Source organism: Rhinatrema bivittatum, chromosome 8, assembly GCF_901001135.1.
Source record: "Rhinatrema bivittatum chromosome 8, aRhiBiv1.1, whole genome shotgun sequence".
Lineage (NCBI taxonomy): Eukaryota > Metazoa > Chordata > Amphibia > Gymnophiona > Rhinatrematidae > Rhinatrema > Rhinatrema bivittatum.
Window position 1 is genome coordinate 262,483,550 of NC_042622.1, and position 26,487 is coordinate 262,510,036.

The window sequence follows — 26,487 nt, forward strand, 5'->3', positions numbered from 1 at the left end:
ATGCGCGTATCTTATAAAATCCAGCGTACTTTTGTTTGCGCCTGCTGCGCAAACAAAAGTACGTGATCGCGCTTTTTAAAAAAAATCTACCCCTTATTTTTCATGGTTGAGAGACACATAGGAGTAACCAGCAGGACAGATTTGGTTTAGAATTAGAACATCAGAATCCAAAAGCCAAGATTCAATGAAGCAAAAAGTCAGGTTGGTTTTCAAGAATTAAATCATAAATTAATTGGAGTAATAGCCTCCAGCATGGCTCATGCTGCAGGGCAGGTAATCCCGGGTGCAGCTCTGACTGCAGGGAGGTTCTGTGAACCTGGAGCTGGAGCACAAGGAACTGCAGGGCAGGTCATGAACCCCTGCACAGTTCTGACTGAAGAGGGTGCTGCAGGGCAGGCAACCCCTGGCGCAGCTCTGACTGGAGAGGATGCTGGAGAGGGGAAGATTTACAGCATGTGATAGCACTGTGATGCCTATACGGAGCAGGCAGAGACATGCAGTGTGATGATCATTACTCCCACACATCGCCAGGGTCTTGGGATGCTTCTGTGTCTGGTGCCCTCATCTCCCCTTGTTCTGCTGCAGTGTTTTGACTGTTGTCATCTGTGTGCTTTTGGCATCCTGCAGGCACAGCCAGCTGTTGATGCAGAAGGCACATCTGGAGGAGCTGGAAGTTGCCCTGAAAGTGGAGCAGGAGCGGCTGGAGAGAGATGGTCGGAGGCAGAGAGCCCTGGAGGAAGACTGCCTAAGGCTGCAGGAGGAGCAGGACAGGTAACCTCAGAGCACTATCATCAGTCCTTCACCCTTCTGCACATCTTCTCACCTTCCATGCCCTTCTTCCCTCCCACTACGAGAGCATTGGGGATTTGCTTTTGTTTGGAACAGCAAAGAAACTTTCAGTGACATTCACAGTTTTGTTTCACTTTGGTAAATGAAACAGAATAAAAAGAATCAAAGTGTTGTTTCCTTTTTCACTGAGCCCTCACCAGCCCTAGCCTGCCCGGCACTCCCCCTCCTGCTGTCCCCCTCCCCCCACTCAAAAACCGCCCACCACCACAAAAAATGAAAAACGTTCAAGGCCTATCTCGAATTGTGGGCAAGCTGTTCTCCTTGAACGTCCCACTGTTACTAAGGAAGATTAAAGCTGATTTAAGCTCATCTTGCTGTGGTAGGAGAGCAGCTGCTGAGGAGACTTTTCTCCCCCCTCTGCCGTTTATGTTTGACACGTTAGCTATAATCTTGCTGAGTTTCTTTAAGAGACTTGCACAGGGACGCGCTTGGCTGGTCTGGAACCGAACAAAACCCCCCAAAATTCTCACCAGACCCTTAGGCGTAGCCCAAACAGAGGGAGAGGCCTTGGGTTCCCAGCTTTTAAACGGTGTTAGTGGTCAGTCTTGTCGAAGAGCTTCATACGGAAAGGCAAAGGGCGAACATTGAATACGAATGGAACATGCTTGGACTAAAGAGAGACAATAAAATGGCGCTGACCCTGCAGGGCAACAGGGACTGGGGTCTGCTCTTGTCCTCGTTGGACTTTGTTGACCCCAGGAAGGAGTTGTATAATCCGGAGGAGTAGAGGGTTGCAGGAAAGGCCCTCACCTGACCTTGAACTTTTTAGTTTTTGTGGCAGTTTTTCTGTTTGGGGGGGGGGGGGAGGGAGGAAGGGCCTGGATCCAATTGTTTTTTATTTGTCATTCATTGGTAGCTTATTTAGTTTAAAATAAATGAAACAAAACACAGTAAACCGCAAACAAAAAAAACGTAACCCCCCTCCAAAAAAAACAAACAAACAATCGAAAACTAAAATAAAAACAAAACAAAAGAAATTGCAAGGTAGCTTATCTAGAGGCTGTAACTTTTGACTTGGCGGGTATTGGGGGGGCGTGGCTATCATCGTGACATGTCGCCAGAGATTGCTAGCTCCATGCGCTTTGGAAATGTGGCTAGTGGTAAGGGACAGCCTTTGCATTAGATTGTGTCTGATGGTTTGTCTGTTTCCAAATTTGTTGTAATCTGCCTTGAGGCCATTCTTGGTAGAAAGCGTAATATCAAATGTTTAGAAATACAAAAATAATTCTGGAGCTCCTGTTTCCCTTTGTGCCATTTAATGAGAAGTGTTTGCTGAGGTTCAGCTGTTCTGTAGCCTTTCAAACCTCAGCGGAAGATTCCCTGTACGTACCCGGATCAGTCCAGACAGTGGGTTGAGCCTCCTGTCCAGCAGATGGAGACAGAGAAACTGAAAGGGTATCCTATATCAGGACAGTGCTCACCCTGCGTCCCTTTAGTATTTCTCTGTCTCCAGCAGACGCAGGCAGTTGACCCTGCGGTTCCCTCTCTTCCTAAATTTCTTCTCTCAGGGAGATTTTTCTCTTCATAATTTTTCAGGATCAAGCAAGTATTACCTATCTAATTTGTTAATCAAAAAAATAAATAAATAAAAAGAAAGCTGATTAACTTTTCTTGGTATAAGTCAAAAGCTGTTCCTTAAGGGAGACAGTTCTGTCTCCTCGCTCTTGCAGGGTCCTAGGGGGGCTTGCCCCTTGATTGTTCAGCCTAGGATTCCTTCCCCGGTGACCTTCTGCCTGGCTTGGGGCGAAACTGGTGGTCCAGTCACTCCCTCTCTTTGGCTGCTTTGACCCTTGAGAAGTCTTGTTGCAGGGAAGAAAAAAAAAAATACCTCTGCTATTTAAAAAAAAAAAACAAAGCATTACAGCGGACAAAGAGCCTGATTTTGCCGTTGCAGCACAGCTTACCCGCATTTGCTTGGCTCTGTACAGGGAGGCAGCGTAGCAGGATTCTTTCTCCTGCTCCCGCTTGCGATTGCAGCCAGGCTCAGCAGTTTGTTAATTTTGCCTCGGCATTTTTCCTTTCGTCATGCCGCGTCCAGCAGGTTGCCTGGCCTGGGGGGAGCCCGCCTCGCGGCTCTCCCGCGAGGGGCCGTGTTCCACATGTTTGCCCGGCGGAGAGGGTCCCTCTGCGGTGGCGGCGAGGTCGGCAGCCCGCAGTCGGGCTCCCAAGCGTGTCTCTAGGCCGGCTTCCCCACTAAAAACCGCGGGAACGGCGGCCATCTTGAGCTCTGCTCTCCCAGTGGAATTGGGGCTTCAGGGGGGAGGGGAACCGGATTTTACAGATTCGCCGCCCGATTTAAGTCCTATGGACTCCCCGGATGGGGTCCCTGACCATCCTGCCTTAGTTCCCCCTCCCCCAATACCTAAGAAATCAAAACCTTGATTTTCTTCTGAATTTGTGCTTCTCATGCACAAATCCTATTTAGCCAGCTTGCAGGAAGAGGATAATCCCTCTCCGGACCCCCCCACCCCAGCCAAATTCCCTCGGATATCCCCCCCAGCCCCCTAAGGTTACAGATCCACAGAGCTCAGTCAGGGTCCGGACTGTACCGGGTGTTCCAACTCCCCCTGATCCTCCCCAGCCTTCTTCTATCCCTGATCCTGATCCGGATACAGATTTACTTCTCCCAAATCCACCTATTGAGGGGGACGACCCGTGGGTCCTCTGGTTGTTCCAAAGAGAAGAGCTAGATCCGCTCATCCCTTTTGTGCTAGATGAGCTGGAGATTGAGGTCCCACCTGAAGAATCCACTTCTGCCTCTACTCCCGGGAATGTGGACCCTGTCCTGGCAGGACTTAAGGCTCCTCCATTCCATCCTATGCTCATGCAGCTTCTCCAGGAATAGGAATCCCCTGAATCAGGTCTTCGAGTGGGTAGGGCAATGGATCTGTCCCCTCCCTGACCAATGCCTTGAGATGCTAAAGGTTGCCAAGGTGGATGCTTTGGTCTCCGCAGTCACCAAGTGAACCACTATCCTGGTGGTGGGAGCTATGGCATTGAAAGATACTCAGGATCGCAAACTGGAACTGCGTCCCTTTAGTATTTCTCTGTCTCCAGCAGACGCAGGCAGTTGACCCTGCGGTTCCCTCTCTTCCTAAATTTCTTCTCTCAGGGAGATTTTTCTCTTCATAATTTTTCAGGATCAAGCAAGTATTACCTATCTAATTTGTTAATCAAAAAAATAAATAAATAAAAAGAAAGCTGATTAACTTTTCTTGGTATAAGTCAAAAGCTGTTCCTTAAGGGAGACAGTTCTGTCTCCTCGCTCTTGCAGGGTCCTAGGGGGGCTTGCCCCTTGATTGTTCAGCCTAGGATTCCTTCCCCGGTGACCTTCTGCCTGGCTTGGGGCGAAACTGGTGGTCCAGTCACTCCCTCTCTTTGGCTGCTTTGACCCTTGAGAAGTCTTGTTGCAGGGAAGAAAAAAAAAATACCTCTGCTATTTAAAAAAAAAAAACAAAGCATTACAGCGGACAAAGAGCCTGATTTTGCCGTTGCAGCACAGCTTACCCGCATTTGCTTGGCTCTGTACAGGGAGGCAGCGTAGCAGGATTCTTTCTCCTGCTCCCGCTTGCGATTGCAGCCAGGCTCAGCAGTTTGTTAATTTTGCCTCGGCATTTTTCCTTTCGTCATGCCGCGTCCAGCAGGTTGCCTGGCCTGGGGGGAGCCCGCCTCGCGGCTCTCCCGCGAGGGGCCGTGTTCCACATGTTTGCCCGGCGGAGAGGGTCCCTCTGCGGTGGCGGCGAGGTCGGCAGCCCGCAGTCGGGCTCCCAAGCGTGTCTCTAGGCCGGCTTCCCCACTAAAAACCGCGGGAACGGCGGCCATCTTGAGCTCTGCTCTCCCAGTGGAATTGGGGCTTCAGGGGGGAGGGGAACCGGATTTTACAGATTCGCCGCCCGATTTAAGTCCTATGGACTCCCCGGATGGGGTCCCTGACCATCCTGCCTTAGTTCCCCCTCCCCCAATACCTAAGAAATCAAAACCTTGATTTTCTTCTGAATTTGTGCTTCTCATGCACAAATCCTATTTAGCCAGCTTGCAGGAAGAGGATAATCCCTCTCCGGACCCCCCACCCCAGCCAAATTCCCTCGGATATCCCCCCCAGCCCCCTAAGGTTACAGATCCACAGAGCTCAGTCAGGGTCCGGACTGTACCGGGTGTTCCAACTCCCCCTGATCCTCCCCAGCCTTCTTCTATCCCTGATCCTGATCCGGATACAGATTTACTTCTCCCAAATCCACCTATTGAGGGGGACGACCCGTGGGTCCTCTGGTTGTTCCAAAGAGAAGAGCTAGATCCGCTCATCCCTTTTGTGCTAGATGAGCTGGAGATTGAGGTCCCACCTGAAGAATCCACTTCTGCCTCTACTCCCGGGAATGTGGACCCTGTCCTGGCAGGACTTAAGGCTCCTCCATTCCATCCTATGCTCATGCAGCTTCTCCAGGAATAGGAATCCCCTGAATCAGGTCTTCGAGTGGGTAGGGCAATGGATCTGTCCCCTCCCTGACCAATGCCTTGAGATGCTAAAGGTTGCCAAGGTGGATGCTTTGGTCTCCGCAGTCACCAAGTGAACCACTATCCTGGTGGTGGGAGCTATGGCATTGAAAGATACTCAGGATCGCAAACTGGAACTGCATCTCAAACGGATTTTTGAGGTCCTGGCTTTAGGCATTCGGGCAACAGTCTATAGCAGTCTCATGCAGCGGGCAAGTCTTAGATGGGTTCAACAATCACTCAGCACCCAGGACCTCCCGTCTGCAGAGGCGGAACAGGCAGAATGGCTGGAAGCTGCGGTGGCATACAGGGCCGATGCCCTCTACGACTTACACCGGGTGCAGGCCAGAGCTATGATTTCAGCAGTGTTGGCCAGACGACTTCTCTGGCTGCGGAATTGGTCGGCAGATCCTTCCTCTAAGTCGCAGTTGGGCAAGCTTCCCTTCAAGGGTAAGTTGCTTTTTGGTGAGGACCTTGAACAGCTTATTAAATCTCTGGAAGACAAAAAGATTCATAAGCTGCCTGAGGACCATCCTAAGCAGTCTAAGTCCTTTTTTCCCTTGTGCTCTCGTTTCAGAGGGCAGCGCCGATATAACACCAGAACGCGGGGGTCTTTCCAGAGAGGTACCTCCACCAGATCACAGTCGTGGTCTCATTCCTTTTGTGGCCGACGGCCCTTCCGGGATGGTAACCTGCCAGGCTCAGCCGCAAAGCCTTCTTCACAATGAAATACTGCCGGCCCATTCCTCCGTTCCCAGCTTAGGTGGACGTCTGTCCCTGTTTCTCAAGGAATGGGTCAAGATTACGACGGATCAGTGGGTCCTCGATGTGATCGAAAAAGGCTACGTGTTAGAATTTGCTTGGGACCTCCCGGACCGCTACCTAGTCTCTCCCTGCGGAAGTCGGAAGCGCCCAGCGGTATGTCAGACTCTTGTCCGTCTGCAAGAGCTCGGAGCCATAGTCCCGGTTCCTCTACGGGAACAGGGGTCTGGCCAGTATTCCATCTACTTCATCGTGCCCAAAAAGGACAGCTCTTTTCGCCCCATTCTGGATCTCAAGAGGGTCAATCGAGCCCTCAAGGTTCCCCATTTCCGAATGGAGACCCTGAGGGCGGTTATTGCGGCAGTTCATTCGGGCAAATTTCTGGCCTCTCTCGACCTGAAGAAGGCCTTCCTTCACATCCCAATCCTCCAGGAGCATCAGAAGATTCTCCGTTTCAGCATCCTGGGGCAGCACTTCAAGTTTTGGGTGCTCCCATTCAGTCTCGCCACCGCGCTGCGCACTTTTACCAAGGTCATGGTGATGGTGGCGGCTGCTCTACGCCGGGACGGAGTCCTAGTCCATCCTTACCTGGATGACTGGCTCATTCGGGCAAAGTCAGAGTCACTCTGCAAGACAGCAGTCGACAGAGTCTTGATGTTGCTCACCTCCCTCGGGTGGATAGTCAACTTCTCCAAGAGCAACCTTCACCCTCTCAGGTTCTGGAGTTCCTGGGAGCATGCTTCGACACCCGAGTGGGCAAGGTGTTGCTGCCCGAGTCTTGGGTGCTCAAACTCATGGATCAAGTGCAAAATCTGCTATCCCTCTCTGTGCCCATGGCCTGGGACTACCTTCAAGTTCTGGGCTTTAGGGCTTCAACTATCGATTTGGTTCCCTGGGCTTTTGCGCATATGCGTCAGTTACTGAAAGCTTTACTGCCCTGCTGGAAGCCGGTTTCGGAGGAGTTTGACACCCCTACCGCTCTCCGACTCTACCATTGCCAGCATGCAGTGGTGGCTCTCGCTAGCTCACCTCCTAAAGGGCATGCCCCTGCAGACTCCCCAGTGGATTATTGTTACGATGGATGCCAGCCTCTCCGGATGGGGAGCGGTATGTCAGTATCAGTCTACCTAGGGCCTGTGGTCCTCAGTTCAATCCCAGTGGCACATCAATCGTCTGGAGGCACGAGTGGTTCATCTGGCACTCAAATCCTTCCTACCTCTGGTCCGCCGCAAGGCAGTACGAGTCCTCTCCGATAACGCCACCACGGGAGCTTACATCAATCGCCAGGGCGGCACCAGAAGTATCTGGTAGCCTTGGAAGCCAGCAAGCTTCTCTCCTGGGCAGAGTGCCATCTGGATCGACTGGTGGCCTCCCACATTGCGGGGAAGGAGAATGTTCAAACCGACTTCCTCAGTCGTCAACATCTAGACCCTGGAAAGGGAGTTGTCCGAAGAGGCGATGGATCTGGTCATGCACGAGTGGGGAGCTCCCCACTTGGATCTGATGGCCACTCTGGGAAATGCAAAAGCTCCCAGGTTCTTAGGGAGCATTGCTCGGAGGGCGTGGATGTCTTGGTCCTCCCCTGGCCTCGCAACATTCTTCTTTACGTGTTCCCACCCTGGCCTCTAGTGGGAAAAGTACTCAGACTGATAGAACTTCACAAAGGGCCAGTCATTCTCGTAGCTCCGGAGTGACCACGGAGGCCATGGTTCGCGGACCTTGTCAACCTTGCAACGGAGGGCCCTCTTCGCCTCGGTCACCTACCACACCTGCTGCACCAAGGTCCCATATTTTTCGATCGGGCGGATTGCTTTTTTTCTAGCGGCCTGGCTTTTGAGCGGCGGAGACTGAGGAAGAAAGGTTACAAGGAGGAAGTTATATCTACGTTGTTACGGGCACATAAAACTTCTACCTCTCTCGCTTATATCCAGGTCTGGAGAGTGTTTGAGAATATGTGTGCCGAGTCCAGTATACTGGCACGCAAGGCCCCGGTGTCTCAGGTTCTCTCTTTTCTTCAGAATGGCCTCTCGAAGGGTTTGTCCTTCAGTTCCTTGCGGGTGCAGGTCTCGGCTCTCAGTTCCCTCCTAGGGAGGGTCGATGGTTATGCAGTGGCGGCCCATCTGGATATCATTCGGTTCCTCAAGGGTGCCAAGCATTTGGACCTGCCCGTCAGGGCTACTTGTCTGTCGTGGAGCCTTAATTTGGTGCTTCGAGTTCTCTGTGAGGTGCCCTTCGAGCCTCTTCGGCGGACTACTCTTAAAGATCTGACTCTCAAAATGGTATTCCTTGTCTCTATTTGCTCAGCCAGGAGAGGGTCCGAGCTCCAAGCTTTGTCCTGTAGGGAGCCCTTACTTCATTTTTCTGATTCGGGTGTTTCCCTCAAAACAGTCCCGTCCTGCTTACGGAAGGTTGTGTCTTCCTTCCACGTAAATCAGTCTGTAGAGCTTCCGGCTTTTTCTTTGGAGGATATTGCCAGCACGCCGGGTGGAGAACTCCGGAGACTGGATGTAAGGAGAGTTCTACTGCAATTTTTACAGATCACAAATGAGTTCCATCTCTCTGATCATCTCTTTGTCTTGTGGAGCGGACTCAATAAGGGGAATAAGGCTTCTAAAGCTACTATTGCTCGATGGCTAAAGGAGGCGATTGCGTCGGTGTATATCTGTCGGGGCCGGCTGGTTCCGGAGGGCTTAAAGGCCCATTCTTTGTGTTCACAGGTTACCTCTTGGGTGGAGAGTCAGTTTCACCACAGGAGATATGCAGGGCAGCTACCTGGAAGTCTCTGCATACCTTTGCTTGACATTATCGTCTCGATGTCCAAGCGCCAGTGTTTGGCTCCTTCGGCAGGCAGGTTCTTCGAGTGGGACTATCTCGGTCCCACCCTACTTAGGGAAGCTTTGGTACATCCCATCTGTCTTGGACTGATCCGGGGTAGGTACAGGGAAAGGAAAATTGGTTCTTACCTGCTAATTTTCATTCCTGTAGTACCACAGATCAGTCCAGACTTCTGCCCTTGCTGCATTTATCTCTGATTCGTCCGCTCGAAGTTTTCTTCATTCACAGCATTTTGGATGTAGTTGCTTCCTCTCAGAATTTTAAGGCACCGGAAGTATCTACCCGATAGATATATATGTAAGAGCGGTTCTTTACAATGTTTTGAATTGTTCATATTTCCAGTTAATTGTTGCTTGCTTGATCTCATGCCAGTTATCTTTATATTTCTGTGCTTTGATAATGTTTATACTGAAGGGCGCAGGGTGAGCACCGTCCTGATATAGGATACCCTTTCAGTTTTTCTCTGTCTCCATTTGCTGGATAGGAGGCTCAACCCACTGTCTGGTCTGATCAGTGGCACTACAGGAACGAAAATTAGCAGGTAAGAACCAATTTTCCTATATGCATTGTATTGCTGTGTGAAATGGCACTTTATACAAATCTCCCTGTCTTCTTCCCCTGACTCCATAGATTGAAGAAAGCTCTGGGTGACTCTGGCCAGGAGCAGGAGGAACTACTAGCCCAGGTGAAGGCTCTAAAGAGCCAGTTGAATAGTCTGCAGCTGGAGAAGACCCGGCTAGAGGCAGAGTGCAGTGGCACCAAGGAACAGAACCAGCAGCTCGATATCAGCATGACCAAACTAAGCAATCAGTGTGAGGTGAGCAGAACTGCAGCACACGCTCATGAGCGCTCAGAGCGATCTGTATCTGCTGGAAGAAAGCTGACTTCCCTCGTCCTCCTTCCTCCCAGCTCCTGGCCCAGTTAAAGGGGAACCTGGAAGAAGAGAACCGACATCTGCTGCACCAGATCCAGATACTGACTCAGGAGAACCGGGCTCTGATGGAGAAGACCATGGAAAGCAAGGACCAGTTCCATGAGGAGCAGAGGCAGTACATGTGAGAGCTATCACCCCCGACCCCTGTATTGTTGCCTCCATGTCCTGCAATGACCCCCAACTTTGGCGTAACATATAACAGTGACCTCTGACTTTGACTTTGCCAAATATTTTGGGGATTGCGTACAAGCAGTAAGCCTCCTCCTGCCACAGGGAGGTATCTGGGCATGGGTGTTATTTCTGTGTTTCTGGTGTAGTAGGGAACAGGGGTTGCAATTTTCAGCATTGTGGGGGTCTGGTAACTCCCAAGAACCTACTGGTACTAACTGTGAGGGCTTTCCGTGGGCGAAGCTCATAACCTAAATCTCTTTCCTTTTCAGGGATAAGTTGAATGAGCTCAGGCGGGAGAAGCAGAAGCTGGTGGAGAAGATCATGGATCAGTACCGAGTGCTGGAGCCTACTATTCCCAAGTCCAAGTGAGTCTGATCATGTCCTGTACCATCACCACCACGCTTGCTTCTCTCCTTCCCCCAAACCCTTCCCTGCACTACCACTCGGGTTCCATCCTCTCTTCTAAAGCCTTCCCTCCCCCTCCCCCCAAACTCCTCCTCTCTGTTTTTATCTCCCACAAAACTACCACTATTTATCATTTTTGGCACCGCTAGACATGTGCAGTCCCTACTCTGTGGAGAAACCCCTCTCTGTACCACTGCTCTGCTCTGGTAGGCAGAGGTAGTTGTAGTAAATGTTACCATTACTACTACTACTACTACTTACTACTACTTAGCATTTCTAAAGCACCACTAGACGGTTGGAGCACTGTATAAATGCACATAAGAGGCCGTCCCTGCTACAGAAAGCTTATACACTATTCATCACAATCAGGACAGATAAGATAATTAGCAAGTTTCATTTATTATGGAATATGGTTCAAACCAATAAGGATATGTTAGGAGAAGCGGGGTAATTATTGAAATGCAGCCTGAAAAATGTGAGGTTTTAGGCTGGATTTGAATATTGCTGGAGAGGGAGCATGACGTGCTGAATCAAGAAGCCCGTTCCATGCATGCGATGAAGCAAGGTGGAAAGCATGTCGCTGGGAGGTGGCAGTGGAGGAGAGGGATATGGGTAAGATTGTCTTGCCTGATGACCAGACTTCACAAACGGGCCAATGCAGTAAAGTGCGCTCAGGCGAGCGCACCGTTAGCCCCCATTTGGATGTGCGTTTTCGACGCGCTATTTTTTACCCCTTATACAGTAAGGGGTAATAGCGCATGAAAAATGCACATTCAACCCCCCCGAAACTAATAGCGCCCGCAACATGCAAATGCATATTAATGAGCCTATTAATTAGTCCCGCGCGATACAGAAAGTAAAACGTGCAGCCAAGCCGCATATTTAACGCCGAAATTAACGCCTGCCAAAGGCAGGCGTTAATTTCGGCTGGCACCGGGAAAGTGTACAGAAAAGCAGAAAAAACTGCTTTTCTGTACACCCTCCGACTTAATATCATAGCGATTTTAAGTCGCAAGCCACAAAGATAAAAAAAAAAATAAAAAAAAAAATAAAAAATCTGCCCGCAGGTTGGAAGACGGACGCTCAATTTTGCCGGCGTCCATTTTCCGAACCCGTGGCTGTCAGTGGGTTCGACAACAGACGCCGGTAAAATTAAGCGTCGGCTGTCCAACCCGCTGACAGCTGCTGCTTCTGTCAAAAAGGAGGCGCTAGGGACGCACTAATGTCCCTTGTGCCTCCTTTTTACCGCGGGCCCTAATTTGCATACCTGGGCTTCCTGAATTGCGCGCCCAGGAGAGTGGCCTGGGCGCGCGTCGGGAGAGCGGGCGCTCGCCGGCTCTCCCACAAAGTTTTCTGTATCGGCCCGAAAGAGAAGTGTAGGGAAATGAGGAGCTGCAGAGGAAGGCTCTTGTAGGTGAATAAGAGGAGCTTGAACTGTAGTTGGAAACAGATAGAAAGCCAATGTAGTGGCTTGAGAAAAGAGGTTACATGGGGTTTAGCAACATTGCTGGATGATAAATCATGCAGCTGACTTTTGAATAGATTGTAATGGAGAGAGATGGTTAAGTGGGAGCCCTGTGAGGAGCAGTCTGCAGTTGTCTAAGCAGGAGGTGATGAGAGTGCAGATAAGGGTTTAGTAGTAAATTCAAAAAGGAAAGGCGGGAATTTGGAATCTCACAACTATGGCCAGATCTTGCTTTTCCAGCCCACCGTCCTTTTCCTTCCATCAGTTAGATCTGGCCTGCAGAAGAAGTTGGGTTGATTTGTTTGGGTTTTTTTTATGTGTGACTGACAGAGTTGACTAGACCCTGCCAACGGAAGATGTGTGTGACGGGTGACGGAAAAGCTGGCAGGGTTTTACAGGAGCTGTGGGCAGTAAATGAGCTGGCCAGAGCCACTGGTCTAGGCTCATGAGTGGTAGAAGAGCCGGTGGGACCATGGCACTAGAGTCTCTGATGAAGAGGCCATGCCCTGCCAGTGGGAGATCAAGAAGATGCAAGGTGGATGGGGGTGAGTGAACGAGGGGGAGGGGAGTGAATGAGAAAGGAGGAGAGGGGACAGGCGAGGGAGGGGATAAAGGAGTAAAAGGAAGGAAGGGGAATGAATAAGAGTAGAGGGGAGGCAGTAATGAGTAAAAGGGAGCTGCGCATCTTGTGTAGCGTTATAGAACTGTTTAGTAGAAGGGAGGGGAGAGGTGTGTGAGAGTGAGGAAAGTTTAGGGTGGGGAGATGGGGCATGAGAGAGAGGGATATTACCTCACACACCCCCCTAATTGCCTACCTAGGTACCTCTCTCAGGGGACAAATGCAGGGAGAGGACTTCTGAGTAGAAGTATTACTACTGACGGTCTTGGGCACCCTGACCTCTGCTTCATGCCGTTCCCTCTTTGCCCGCATTTCAGATCAATGAAAAGGACCAGGCATGATTTCTCCTCACCTCCCACTCAGCAAGGTCTGGCCCTCTCCGTGATTTGACATGCCTTATGTGGCCCCCTTCCCTTGCAAAGTTTGGGGACCCTGTTATAAAGAAAGAATCAGCACCTTTTAGCAGTGTCGTGGATGTGTGGAGAGAAGGTAGTCAAAGATAACCCCAAAGTTATGGGCTGAGGAGCCTGGGAGGATAAGAATACCACCGCTCTGCTACCATCCTGCTTTCACACCCCCCCCAAATTTCCCCAAACCCCTCTAGATGTCAACATTATACTTCTACCCGCTCCCCAAATTCCTCCATGTTCCACTGCCCTGCCTCTGTTTATCAAGATTGTACCTCCACTCCCCTGCAGATCCCTCCTTGTACCACTGTCTTGCCTTCATTCTCCTCCCAGATCTCCCCATGTACCACTGCCCTGCTGATCTCCTCCCCCCAAACTCCTCTGTTTATCAAAAGGTGCCTCCACTCTCCCACTAGATTCCTCCATGTGCCATCATCCTGCCTTCATTCTCCTCCCACAACTCTGCTGCTAGCCTGCCTCCACCCCCCTCCGTCCTAAGACCCTGTCTCCTTCCCCCACCACTCTTCATGGTTGTTACTTCCCCCCAACTCCTCCTGTGCTGGCAATAGGCCAAGTCACATGACCCCTTTTTGACAGTGTGAGGTCCCAGCATGTGACCCCCTCCCGTTTCTTTAATGCAGGAAGAGTAATTGGATTACGGATAAAATGAAGAAACTGATTAAACCTCGCAGAGAGGGCGCAAGGGATCGGCTGCGCGCTCCGGCTCCTGGTGCGGGAAGCACGGAAAACCTGATTGTCTTATTGCACCAGGACGGGTTGCAGGAGCCTCCAGGGGAGGGGAGAGAGGCGGACAGGAGTGGTGAGTACCTGCTGCTCCTCCAGATGTTGGTGAGGACGGAAGGAGGCGAACAGGAGTAGGTACCCAGTGCTCCCCCGCAAAAGAATAGAACCAAGGGGTACCCATTGCTGTCCCAAAAACCTAGTGCTGGAGGGACAGGAGCAGTGAGCACCTTCTACTCCCTCCAAACATCAGGAGGAAGGAGGAACAGAAGCGCTCCCCCTACAAACATCAGGGGGGTGGGTAGGACAGGAGCGCTGAGTACCTGACTCCCCCAAAGGGAGATGTGCATCTGCTTCTCCTCCAAATGCTGGTGGGATGTTGGAGGTGGGGAGACCAGAGCGCTGCTTCTCTCATATGAGGAATGAAATGAGCCATTGGTGGAAGTGATTGCATCCCCTCCAGTCTTTTATATATACCAGCTCTCAGCGCTCTGGAAAAGAAATAGCTCAGTGTGCAATCACTCCTTTCCCTGTACGTATCTGGATCAGTCCAGACTCCCGGGTTTATTCATCCCTGCCAGCAGATGGAGACAGAGAACGTTTCACTGACCCTGCTTCATCATCCCTGGTGCCAGCTGCAGTTCCTCAATATTTCTCTGTCTCCAGCAGATGGTGGCTGCTGCATAAACCTGCAGTTCTGAGATCTGGTGAATTTTTTTGGGTGTGAGCCTTTCCTCCCAGGGTCGTTTGGGTCCTGGTGGATCCTTCCCTGTTGGGTTGAGGTGGACGAGCTGGAGTCGGTGACCTTTTTTGTACGCTCGCTCCTTTAGTCCTTGGGGTGTAAATCTGATGGTCCAGATCCCTCCCATTCACGAGGCTGCTCAGGCAGCTGTAGGTTCAGGGTGGCTGGCATCTTTTATTTTCTTTCATCAGCTTGCCTTTCTTTCTTTCTTTAAATTTCTGGTTTTAAATTTGTTTTAAGGGGAAAAAAAAAAAAAAGTAAGTCTGTCTCGTGGACGACTCTCTCCCTCCTGTCCCTGTTTGTAGTGGGTGTGCAGGCACCGATTTTTGCTCCTGTTCCCGTGTTTGTTCGGGGCTCGGCAGGCAAGGGGGAGGGTTTCCGCCATTTCAGCATGGTTCACGGCTCTATTTGCCACACATGTGGTGCAGGATCAGCGGGCTCAGCCGCTTTAGTTTATGTGCAGCCTGCGTTTCGGGGGGGAAGAGGGTCCATCGGAGACTCCGGCGACCGCGAGAAGCAGGAATCGTTGTTCGGGCTCTCCCCCCTATGGTTTCTGTGAAGCGCCGGTGTGCGGACCACGACAGGCCTCTGATTTCCTCTGATGTGGGAACGGCAGCCATTTTGGCTTCCCCAGCAGTGCGGTCTATTCAAACGATGGAGGAGATTTGCCTCCTCATCTTTCTCCGGCCCACCCGACTATGGTAGAGGGTCGGGGGGGGGGGGGGGCAGATGAGGCAGTGAGCTTAGATCTGCCAGGGCCTGCATCCACGGAGACTGCGCCCTCACAGTTCTCTCAGGCTCCTCGGGCCTTTTCTGCTGATTTTGTTCTCCTGCTTCATATTTAGCTCAGCAGGCAGTTTGGGTATTCAGTCTCACCTCTAGGGAGTCCGAGAAGCACTCCAGGGCCTGAGCAATCCTGATGTTGGAACCCTCTGCTGGGACAGAGTTCGTGGTGTCATGGATTTGCTGAGGCAGACTTGGATGACTCGGTTGGGTCTCAGGAGGACCCCGGGACATGGGAGGCCTTGTCGCAAGATCAGGTTATTGATCCAGCTGACGTCAGCGTATCTCAAGGAGATGATCTAGATAATCTTCCAGTTTCAGAGGCTGATGACCCTAAAGTGCTCTGCTTGTTCCTGAAGGAGGAGTTAGGCCCTTTGATTCCTCAGGTTTTGGAGGAACTAGGGCTGAAACTCGCAGAGGAAGACTAAGGATATGGAAGGTGCGGATCTGGTACTGGATAGGCTTCAGGCTCCCCCGCGAGCTTTTCACTATCATAAGTCTGTGAAAAAGATGGTGGATCGAGAATGGGGAGCGCCCGATTCTGGCTTGAGAGTGGGAAGGGCGATGGCTAAGCTCTATCCCTTGCTGGAACAGATATTGGAGCTCTTTTCCCTTCCAAGGGTGGATGCTGCGGTTTCAGCGGTCACGAAGAAGATGACTATCCCTGTTGCAGGTTCTGCAGTCTTGAAGGATGTTCAAGACTGGAAGTTGGAAATTCAGCTCAAAAGGATTTTTGAGGTATCAGCCCTAAGTCTGCGGGCATCTGTCTGCTCCAGCTTCATGCAAAGGGCTTGCCTGCGCTGGGTTCAGGATGGGCAGACAAATTTGGGGTGTTGAAGCAGATAAAGCCGAGCACTTGGAGGTTTTGGTTGCTTACGTGGTGGATGCCTTGTATAACTTGGTCAGAACTTCCTCCCGTATTGTGGGTTCTGCAGTTTCAGCCAGGCGGTTATTGTGGTTTCTCAACTGGTCAGCAGATGTTTTGTCCATGTCTCGTTTAGGCTCTCTGCCTTTTAAGGGGCGCTTCTTGTTTGGTGAGGATCTGGAGCACTTGATGAAGGACCTGGGTGAGAATAAGGTGCATAAGTGGCCAGAGGATAAGCCTAAGGGAAAGCGGCCTTCTCAATCTCGGTTGCATTTTCGGGATATTAGGAGGTTGGGTCAGGCAAGATGAGCCCCAGCCTCGCAAAAGCAGTTCTCTTCTCGAGGTCAGTCCTGGGGGCAGTCCTTTTGAGGCGGTTGACAGCCATTCAGAGCTTCCTCCAGTAGTGGGGCCTCTGAAGCCAAATCTTCACAATGAGGCGAGGCCGGTCCACTCTGCCGTTCCTTTTATAGGGGGTCATCTAGCACAATTTTACGGGGACCAAGATCACTCAGGATCAGAGGGTCCTCAGCGTAATAAGAGACGGTTATACATTAGAATTTGCTCGGCCCGTTCACGACTTGTTTCTAGTTTCTCCTTGCAGGTCGTTGGAAAAGCATTGGGGGTCCGGGGGACGTTAGACAAGTTACGGGCCTTAGGAACGGTGGTTCCTGTTCCGCAGAGCGAACGAGGCAAAGGTTTGTATTCCACCTTCTTCGTAGTTCCAAAGAAAAGGCTCTCTTCACCCCATTCTGGATTTAAAACAGGTAAATGTGGCACTAAAGGTCCCGAGGTTTTGGATGGAAACTCTGTGGTTGGTAATTGCAGCGGTGTGCAAGGACGAGTTCCTGGCTTCTTTGGATCTGACGGCCTACCTACATATTCCCATTCGTCCAGATCACCAGCGGTTCCTGAGGTTTATGGTACTGGGTCAGCATTTCCAGTTTCAGGCTCTCCCCTTTGGGCTGGCCACGGTGCCCCGCACATTCACCAAGGTAATGGTGGTGGCAGCAGCGCGTTGTGGCGCGAGGGGGGTCCTGGTGCACCCTTATCTAGACGATTGGCTCATTAGAGCAAAGTCAGAAGTCGCTCGTCGTGCAGCGGTGCAGAAGGTAATCCCCACCCTAGAATCTCTAGGGCGGGTGGTGAATTTGGAGAAGAGCCAGCTGATCAAGTCTCAGACCCTAGACTACTTGGAGACTCGGTTCGACACATCTGAAGGGCAAGGTGTTCTTCTCGGAGGAGAGAGTCTGCAAGTTACAGGCACAAGTCCGGCATCTGTTGGCTTTGCAGGTTCCCAGAGCTTGGGATTTTTTGCAGGTTTTCAGCTTGATGGCCTCAACGCTGGAGTTGGTGCCATGGGTTTTTGCGCATATGAGACCGCTACAGAGAGCTCTGTTGGCCCAGTGGAATCCGTTGTCTGAGGAGTTTCATATGCCCGACTCGCTTGATTGTCATGCGTGGGACAGTCTGGCTTTGGTGGCTGCAGTCAACCAATCTGGTCCGTGGGGTCAATCTGGATGTCCCGCATTGGGTGATTTTTACTACCGATGCCGGTCTTTTTTTTTTTATTATTTTATTTAAATTGTATTGGATTTTAACAAAATACATTGATAGTATCCATAAAGCAAACATATTGGAATCTAAAGCATAATTAACACATTACCTATATTAAGCAAATATAAAAAAAAAAATTCCAATAGACAAGTCCCCAAATTTATGGGAGGCCAAAAAAGAAAACATAGTCGGGGGAAAAAAACAACTGTAACAAATACAGCATAAGGAGAGAATAGAGAAAAAAAAACAAAACATATGTACCTCACACATTTCACGTTGCTACTACATATCAGGTCTCCTTATCCACCAAAAATGTCTCTAGATGAACAGGGTCTTGAAATATAAACTTATTCTTTTGATACATAACCAGACACTTGCAGGGAATTTAAAAAAAAAAAAAGACTGCCCCCAGGGATAAAACTCTTGGTTTTAACAGGAGAAATTGTCTCCTCCTCAACTGAATATTTCTAGAAATATCAGGAAACACTTGGGGTTTTTTTTACCACAAAAGGAAACATCTTTATTTTTAAAATATTTCTGAAACACCAAATTTTTATCCTGCTCACTACAAAGGGATAAAATATTTCTGAAACACCAAATTTTTATCCTGCTCACTACAAAGGGATACCAAGAATGTAGCCCTAGTGGGAATATCATCGATCGAAGCCTCCAAAAAGGAGGTCAAATTAGGACTATCCCCCTGCAAAATGTCCATCTCCTCTTCCCATCCTACTGAACTTGTCCTAAACTGAGGAATATAATATATTTTAGATATAGCCATTTCTTTCACTAATGAAATAGATAATACTTCACCAATATATTTTTTTAAACAATTCAGTAGCAGACAGTAATCTTGAGACAGGGAAATTTAGAAAACGAAGATTCCGTATTCGGATCTCATTTTCCAAATTTTCCAATTGTTTTTGTAACATTAAACTATCTTTTATGAAGGAAGTACTGGATGACTGTAAAGACACAATTTGAGATGTTGTAGACCTAGAGGTAACTTCTAAATTATTTAAACGTGTTCCATAATCTTCCAAAGTATTCTTGATTTCACTAGAAAATTTACCAAACCGAGATGTTGAAAAAGATAGTGATTTCTCCATATTTATAAGCACAGTCCAAACATCAGCTAAGGTCACTATCTGGGGTTCAAGAAGCTCGGAGCCAAAACTTCCAGTCTGAGAAGTAACACCTAGCAAATGAGAACCAGGCTCCATTAAAGCTCCCTGTTGCCCAGTAGTTCCTTCCATATTAAATTATGAAGTAACAGTTATCAATTCAGGATTTTTTACTAATATTTGAGTATTAGCCTCAAGAGGACCCATAACTATGTGGCTTGGACTCTCTAGGGACGCTGAGGAAAATGAAATTTCAGGAATAGAGTTTCTCGTAGCCTGACTCATCCTCTGAACCACATGCGAATCCATCGAACCTCTCACAGCTGAAAAACCAGGAGAAGAAGTCAAGAATTTGGTTTTTCTCTTCCTGCCCATAAACCTTCAGGAATAAGAACTAATCCAAAAAGAAGAGAAGGAGAAAAAAACAGTCTTTCTGGTTGGGGAGCAGTATGCTAGCGACAATCGGCCTAGGGCGTTTGGTCAGCAGAAGATCTTGATCTATTAATCGCTTAGAGACCAGAGCAGTGAGGTTAGCATTGCTTGTTTTTCTACCTTTAATTCAAGTCCGCTCGGTGGGGGTCTTGTTGGACAATGCAATGACCGTGGCATATATCAATAGGCAGGGAGTCATGCAGTGGCCCAGAAGGCTCAGGAGTTCATTCTTTGGGCGGACCAGTACTTAATTCAGATAGCGTCGTCTCATATTGCAGGGGTCGAAAACGTCCAATCGGATTTTCTAAGTTGCACCATGCTAGATCCAGGGGATTGGGAGTTGTCCAAGGATATCCCCATGTGGGCTAATGGCGACGCATCTCAATGCACAGGCATCTCATTTTTTTCAGTCAAAGACAGGAGTATGGGGCCGAAGGGGTCGACGCTCTGGTAATACCCTGGCCTTCGGGAGTTCTTCTTTATATATTTCCCCCTTGGCCTCTGATAAGCAAAGTGTTGCATCTGATAGAGAAACGCCCCAGAGTGGCCTCGTCAGCCGTGGTTCACAGATTGGGTCAACATGGCAGTGGACGGACCATTACGCTTCAGTCATCTTCTTCAGCAGGGCCCCATATTTTCAGACCAGGCAGATCGCTTTTGTCTAGCGGCCTGACTTTTGAGAGGTAGCATTTGAGATGAAGAGGGTACCTATAGACGGTCATAACTACTCTTCTGCAAGCTAGACGGACATCAACTTTGTTGTCATATATCCAAGTCTGGAAGTTCTTTGAGGCATGGTGTAATAACTAACAGGGTATGGGCCTTACAGTCTTCGGTGTCTCAGGTTTTATCTTTCCTTCAAGAAGGTTTGATCAAAGGCCTAGCTTTCAACTCCCTCAGTGGCTTCAGCTTGTCTGTGTGGTAGAGTTGAGGGTCAAACGTTGTCCTATCTTCCCAATGTGGTTTGATTCCTTCAGGGGATTAAGAATTTGCGCCCTCCAGTTAGGAGAGTTTGTCCATCCTGGAATCTTAAGCTTGTTCTCCGAGGTTTGTGTAGGCCACCTTTCGAACCTTTCTGCAGAGCGACTCTTAAGGATTTGACCTTGAAGGTCATTTTCCTGGTAGCCATTTGTTCTGCGACGAGAATCTGAGTTGCAGGTTTTATCTTGCCGCGATCCATTCCTTCAGATCTTGGACTCAGAAGTGACCTTGAAGATGGTTCTCTTGTTTCTTCCCAAGGTGGTATCGGCTATTCATGTTAATCAAATGGTGGAGCTTCCGGCTTTCCGGAATTGGATGCATCTGCGCCTCATGTGTGGGAGCTTAGGCTGTTGGACTTCCGTAGGAATTTGCTAAGATATCTCAAGGTAACGAATGATTTTAGGAGATCTGATCATCTGTTCATTTTATAGAGTGGTGCAAAGAAAGGTACCCAGGCTAACATTTGTTTTGCCTATTTGTGCTAGCCTGTAAACCGTTATGATGGTAAATAACTTAATGATGGTATAGAAAAGATTTTAAATAGATAATTAAATAAATACCATTGCGAGGTGGCTTAAGAAGGCTATTTAATCAGCATACATTCTGAAAGGCCTTCAGGTGCCTTGTTTGAGGGCTCACTCTACACATTCTCAGGCGGCCTCATGGGCAGAGGCCCAGTTGGTTTCACCACAGGAAATTGGTAGGGCAGTGACTTGGAAGTCGCTACATACTTTTGCAAGGCACTACCATCTAGAAGTAGGGGATCTGGAGTCTCTGTCTTTTGGCGAGAGTATCTTGCGAGCGGGACTCTCCAGGTCCCACCCTAAGTAGGGAGCTTTGGTACATCCCAGGAGTGTGTACTGATCGGATACATACAGGGAAAGGAAAATTGGTTCTTACCTGCTAAATTTTGTTCCTGTAGACCCATGGATCAGTCCAGAACCCACGCAATCTATGGAGGTGGATAGTTGTCCACTCAGCCGTAATCTTTTTGGTACAAATTTTTAAGATTCTGGAATACAAACTCGGAAGACTTTTTTCAAGGTTTTACAAATGTTGCAAGTGTTTCGTGCTTGGGTACAGATCAGTACTGAGGAACTGCAGGTGGCATCGGGATTATGAAGCAGTGTCAGTGAAACTTTCTCTGTCTCCATCTGCTGGCAAGGATGAATAAACCCAAGAGATCTGTTCTGATCTGTGGTACTACAGGAACGAAAATTATCAGGTAAGAACCAATTTTCCTTTCCATCCTCTGTGCATTTAAGGTTTTTTCTCCCATCACATCCTCTCCCAGGATTCCAGGCTCCAGGTTTCAGTGCCCCCAGCTCGCCAACCTTTTTACGCCGTGCCAGCAGCTCTGTCAGCATCCTGGACTCCCACCGTGTCCACATGCGGCTTCACCGACGCAAACTGAGCTCTCGCCTGACATCGTCCGAGTCCTTCAGCCCCGGGGACAGCCAGACCTCACCGCGGGAGCGCTTCCGACAACGCCGCATTGGCTGGTATGAGAGACCAAGGGATGGCAGCGAGGACGAGACGCATGGTAGAGAGAAGCCCGCCCTGCAGCTTCACAGACCTGCCAGCGAGGGGAACGGAGACCTGCGGGAGAAGGGTAAGACCAAAAACAGCCACCCGCAAATTGATCCCCAGCTTCTTCCTGTGAGGCTTGGTACCACATTAAAGGCAGGGTGCATGTGGGCCTCAGTACTGTTACAGTAGGGGGTGGTGTAGGGCAGAAGTGAGGAGTACTGGAAAAGCTATGCATGGGGATCTCACTACTGGAACAGCGGGGAGTGAGGTGTAGTGACAGACCTGAGTACAGGTCTCAGTACAAAATAGCAGGAGTGCTGCAGGGCAGGACTGAGATGCTATGGAAGTATTTCAGGACTGTTTTCTTTCCTTTCAGTGTTGCCTGAGGAGTGCTATGGAAAAGAGATTATAGATACTGCAAGTACCAGCAGCAGTGAAGGTAAAAATTTTTTTTTAAAAAGACGCAAATAAAGGGGGGTGGGTGTGTGTGTACGTTTGAGCATGTACGTCTGTATATTTGGAGTCGTATGTATCTGTGCTGAATGGAAGGTCATGCTTACTCAGTTTGTGCAAGGCCTGGTCCCTATAAAGACAGGTTCTTGTTTACAGATATGCAGCCTTACGAGTTTCTCTTGCTGTATGGACACTGAGAAAATTATGTCTCCTATATACATGTGTTTGTACACATCAGGGGCAATATTTAGCTACTGAGCAGCTTGACTAGTTAGCCAGATAAACGTTTCCGGCTAACTAGCCAACTAGGGTATGTTTGTAAATTAATTAATTAATTAATTATATGCTGTGCATGCCCATGATTGCGATAGTTTTACAACAATCTGAGAAGACTGACATGCATAATTAAAAAAGGAAAACCCAACTATACACATAAAAACAAACCATATTCGTTTCCTCTGCACTCAGGCAAGCCAGTCCACACTAGTGGGTTATGCACTTCTACCAGCAGATGGAGGCAGAGTAAAGCTGACTCGCTGATGTCACTGACTCGCTGATGTCACTGACTCCTGATGTCACTGTCTCCTGCTCAAACCGCTGATACTGCTGCTTCTGCTTCCACTTGTGCATCAGGGAGGGGAGGCCTGCGAGATCGGCGCCCAGACCCGTCGGGGTAAGGCCTCAATTTTTTTCCCTTCCCCCCGGCGAGCCTGAGCTCCGATCCCACAGGCAGCGGCAAAAAGACCCGCCCACCAGCCCAAGCAACCAATCAGCGAGGGAGAGGGACATTTAAACTAACCTGAGCTCCGGCGCTGCTCATCTCCTGCTCAAACCGCTGATACTGCTGCTTCTGCTTCCACTTGTGCATCAGGGAGGGGAGGCCTGCGCGATCGGCGCCCAGACCCGTCGGGGTAAGGCCTCAATTTTTTTCCCTTCCCCCCGGCGAGCCTGAGCTCCGATCCCACAGGCAGCGGCAAAAAGACCCGCCCACCAGCCCAAGCAACCAATCAGCGAGGGAGAGGGACATTTAAACTAACCTGAGCTCAGGCGCCGCGCGTCTGCGCCGCGCGTCTAAGGGGCACGACAAAGGGGCCTGCCCCTTTGTGAGCCCCTTAGTGCAGCCCCTGAGCAGCCCCCCCCCTTTCAACTCCACACGCCCGCGGCTCAAATAACCCTTTTCAACTTTCTTATTGAAAAGCAAGGCCTGAAAACGACATTTGCCCAGGACCCTTAATCAAGTCTCATCTTTGCACTCACAACAATTCCAGAGTAACACAAATATGATGACCCAACATATTCCCATCAGATATCACCGTCACCCCTTCAACATTCTTCCAGCTCAATCCTCTCCAGCAAGAATTCCCAGATCTCTCATCCCTATCCTGATCACTCCCCTGACTCAGCTCCTAGGTCTAACTCTTCTCTCAGTGACCCTATTCAATTCTCAATCCCTGACAAAAAAGACTCATATCCTCAACGACTATCTCTTAGACTGTAATCCTGACATCTGCGCCATCACAGAAACCTGGCTAAAAAACTCGGACATAGCGTTAATCAATCAATTGCCTACCCACAAATACGACTTTTTCTCTATCCACAGACACAAAAAACGAGGGGGCGGCCTGTTACTAGCCACCAAGAAAGAACTCAGACTAACATCTCATACAATCAAGACAGAATCCAAACTAGAACTAGGTTTATTCAAATCTAATCATCTGCAAGTCTTACTAGTTTATGCCCCCCCAGGAGTATTGGAAGCAGACGCCTCCCCCCTTATTGAATCCATCGTTAAACATATCAACACTGACTCTCCTACCATAATCCTGGGAGACTTTAACATACACTTTGAAGCCACTCACCATGCACCCAACTGTGAAGCCCTCCTCACCGCCCTCAATGCTATGGGATTCACCCAGATCGTCAACGGACCCACACATAAAGCAGGACACACCTTGGACCTTATCTTTATCAACTCTAACTTCTCCATCACCAAGGATCCGGTTTGTACCCCCATCCCCTGGTCAGACCACTATCTGATAACAACCACCTTCACCTCAAATAAACAGACACCTACCACCCAACACCTCTCCTCCATTCACTTCAGGAATTCATGTGCTTCCGACACACTCAACGAACAGCTCACTAACGATCTCAAAAATATAGATCTATCCAATCCCAACACAGCGGTGCTCTCCTGGCACAATATCACAGAAGCTGTAGCAAATAAACACTGCCCATCTATCTCGAAAAGAATTAATCCTTTAAAAAAAGGAAATCAACCTTGGTACTCCAATGAACTCAAACAGATAAAACAAGAACTACGTCACAAGGAAAACAAATGGCGTAAAGCCCCTTCCTCCTCCACGCTTTCTTCTTACAAAGGAACCTTACATCATTACAGGTCTTTAATTTTAAAATCAAAAAAAGTTTTTTACGCCTATAAAATCCATGATCTCCAATATGACGCGAAGGCTCTCTTCTCATATGTGTCTCAAATCACAAAGTCACTACCACCACCGATCCCAGACGAACAAGCTCAATCCAAGGCAAACGAGCTAGCCATTTTCTTTCAGCAGAAGATATCAAACACGCTCTCACTCCTCCCACCCAATAACAACACCCTCGCTTCATTTACCAATACCCATATGCTTAAGGGAGCCAAATTAGACAACTTCGAATTAACTTCATCTAAAGAGATTGAATCCATTCTCAAGAAGCAGAAACCATCCAGCCACCCCTCAGACAACCTACCAACCAAGTTACTCCTACTCATACCAAACACAATTTCTGGACCTCTGGCCAACATCATAAACTGCTGCTTAACCCAAGGTTTGTACCCAAACATCCTAAAAAACGCCTCTCTCAAACCCCTCCTTAAGAAACACAACTTAGACCCTAGTGAACTAGCTAATTTTTGCCCTATATCGAATCTTCCATTCTTAGCCAAAATCACAGAAAAGGTGGTTAACACCCAGCTCTCAGAGTATTTAGAAGATTACAATATACTATATCCTTCACAGTATGGTTTCCGCAAATCACGCAGTACAGAAACCCTGCTCATCTCCCTAACTGACCATATTATTATGGGACTTGACAAAGGACACTCTTTTCTGCTAATCCTCTTAGACATATCAGCGGCGTTCGATACTGTCAACCACGCCATTCTCCTGAATCGTCTATTAGACATAGGCATCTCAGGACAAGTCTACAACTGGTTCAAGTCTTTCCTTAGTGATAGAAGCTTCAAGGTCAGAATAAATAATAAAGAATCACCACCAACAAATTCATCACTAGGAGTACCTCAAGGATCCTCCCTGTCCCCCACACTTTTCAATATCTACCTCCTCCCCTTGTGCCAATTGTTAACAAGTCTCAACCTTATTCACTACATTTACGCAGATGATGTGCAGATCCTGATCCCCATAACGGAATCCATTACCAAATCACTCTCGATCTGGAACAACTGTCTACAATCTATCACTAGTCTCCTCAACAGTTTAAATTTGGTCCTCAATGCTAACAAGACTGAACTCCTTCTCATTTCCGCCAACCAAGACAACATCCAATCACAGACCCATCATAACCATGCCCTCACTCATACTCAGGTTAGAGACCTGGGGGTAATACTCGATAACCGTCTTAACCTAAAGAGTATGATTAACACTATCACCAAAGACTGCTTCTTCAGACTACAGGTATTAAAAAGACTCAAACCTCTCTTATATTTCCACGACTTTAGGACAGTTCTTCAATCCTTGATATTTGCCAAAATAGACTACTGCAGCGCTCTCCTCACAGGTCTACCCAGCTCAACCATTAAGCCACTTCAGATGATACAAAATGCTGCTGCCAGAATCCTAACAAGCACCAAGCGGAGTGATCATATTACACCCATCCTCCGAAATCTACACTGGTTACCAATCAACCACAGAGTCCTTCACAAATCTTTATCATTAATACATAAATCCATCTACGATCTCCTTTATCTCGACCTTGAAATTCCATTAAAACTCCATACTTCTAATAGGCCAATGAGAGAAATATCCAAAGGAACACTACAAGCCCCTCCAACCAAAGCCACGCGACTCATTGCATCCAGGGACCGAGCATTTTCAACAGCAGCCCCAGCTATCTGGAACAACCTCCCTGCTGAACTCAGGTTGGAACCTTGCCTGCTAACTTTTAAAAAAAAACTCAAAACGTGGTTGTTCCGCCTAGCCTTCCCAGAACCCTGGGATACACATTAGACTTTATCTACTCACGAACAATTATACGAACAATTATACCTCCCCTCATCTGATTCCTGGACAGCATGGATACCAACTCTAACATGTGGACTAATTC

At 48.8% G+C, this 26,487-nt stretch overlaps 1 protein-coding gene across 1 annotated transcript in view; it reads left to right on the forward strand.

Moving 5' to 3' along the window:
• The window catches only part of CCDC88B (coiled-coil domain containing 88B), a 168,770-nt gene that overhangs the window by 134,763 nt on the left and 7,520 nt on the right, over nucleotides 1-26,487 (forward strand). The window contains exons 21-27 of the mRNA XM_029614802.1: nucleotides 628-771; nucleotides 9,568-9,754; nucleotides 9,847-9,992; nucleotides 10,312-10,407; nucleotides 13,580-13,758; nucleotides 21,455-21,772; nucleotides 22,067-22,129. Coding sequence (XP_029470662.1) covers nucleotides 628-771; nucleotides 9,568-9,754; nucleotides 9,847-9,992; nucleotides 10,312-10,407; nucleotides 13,580-13,758; nucleotides 21,455-21,772; nucleotides 22,067-22,129 — 1,133 coding nt within the window. The remainder of the gene's footprint in view (nucleotides 1-627; nucleotides 772-9,567; nucleotides 9,755-9,846; nucleotides 9,993-10,311; nucleotides 10,408-13,579; nucleotides 13,759-21,454; nucleotides 21,773-22,066; nucleotides 22,130-26,487) is intronic.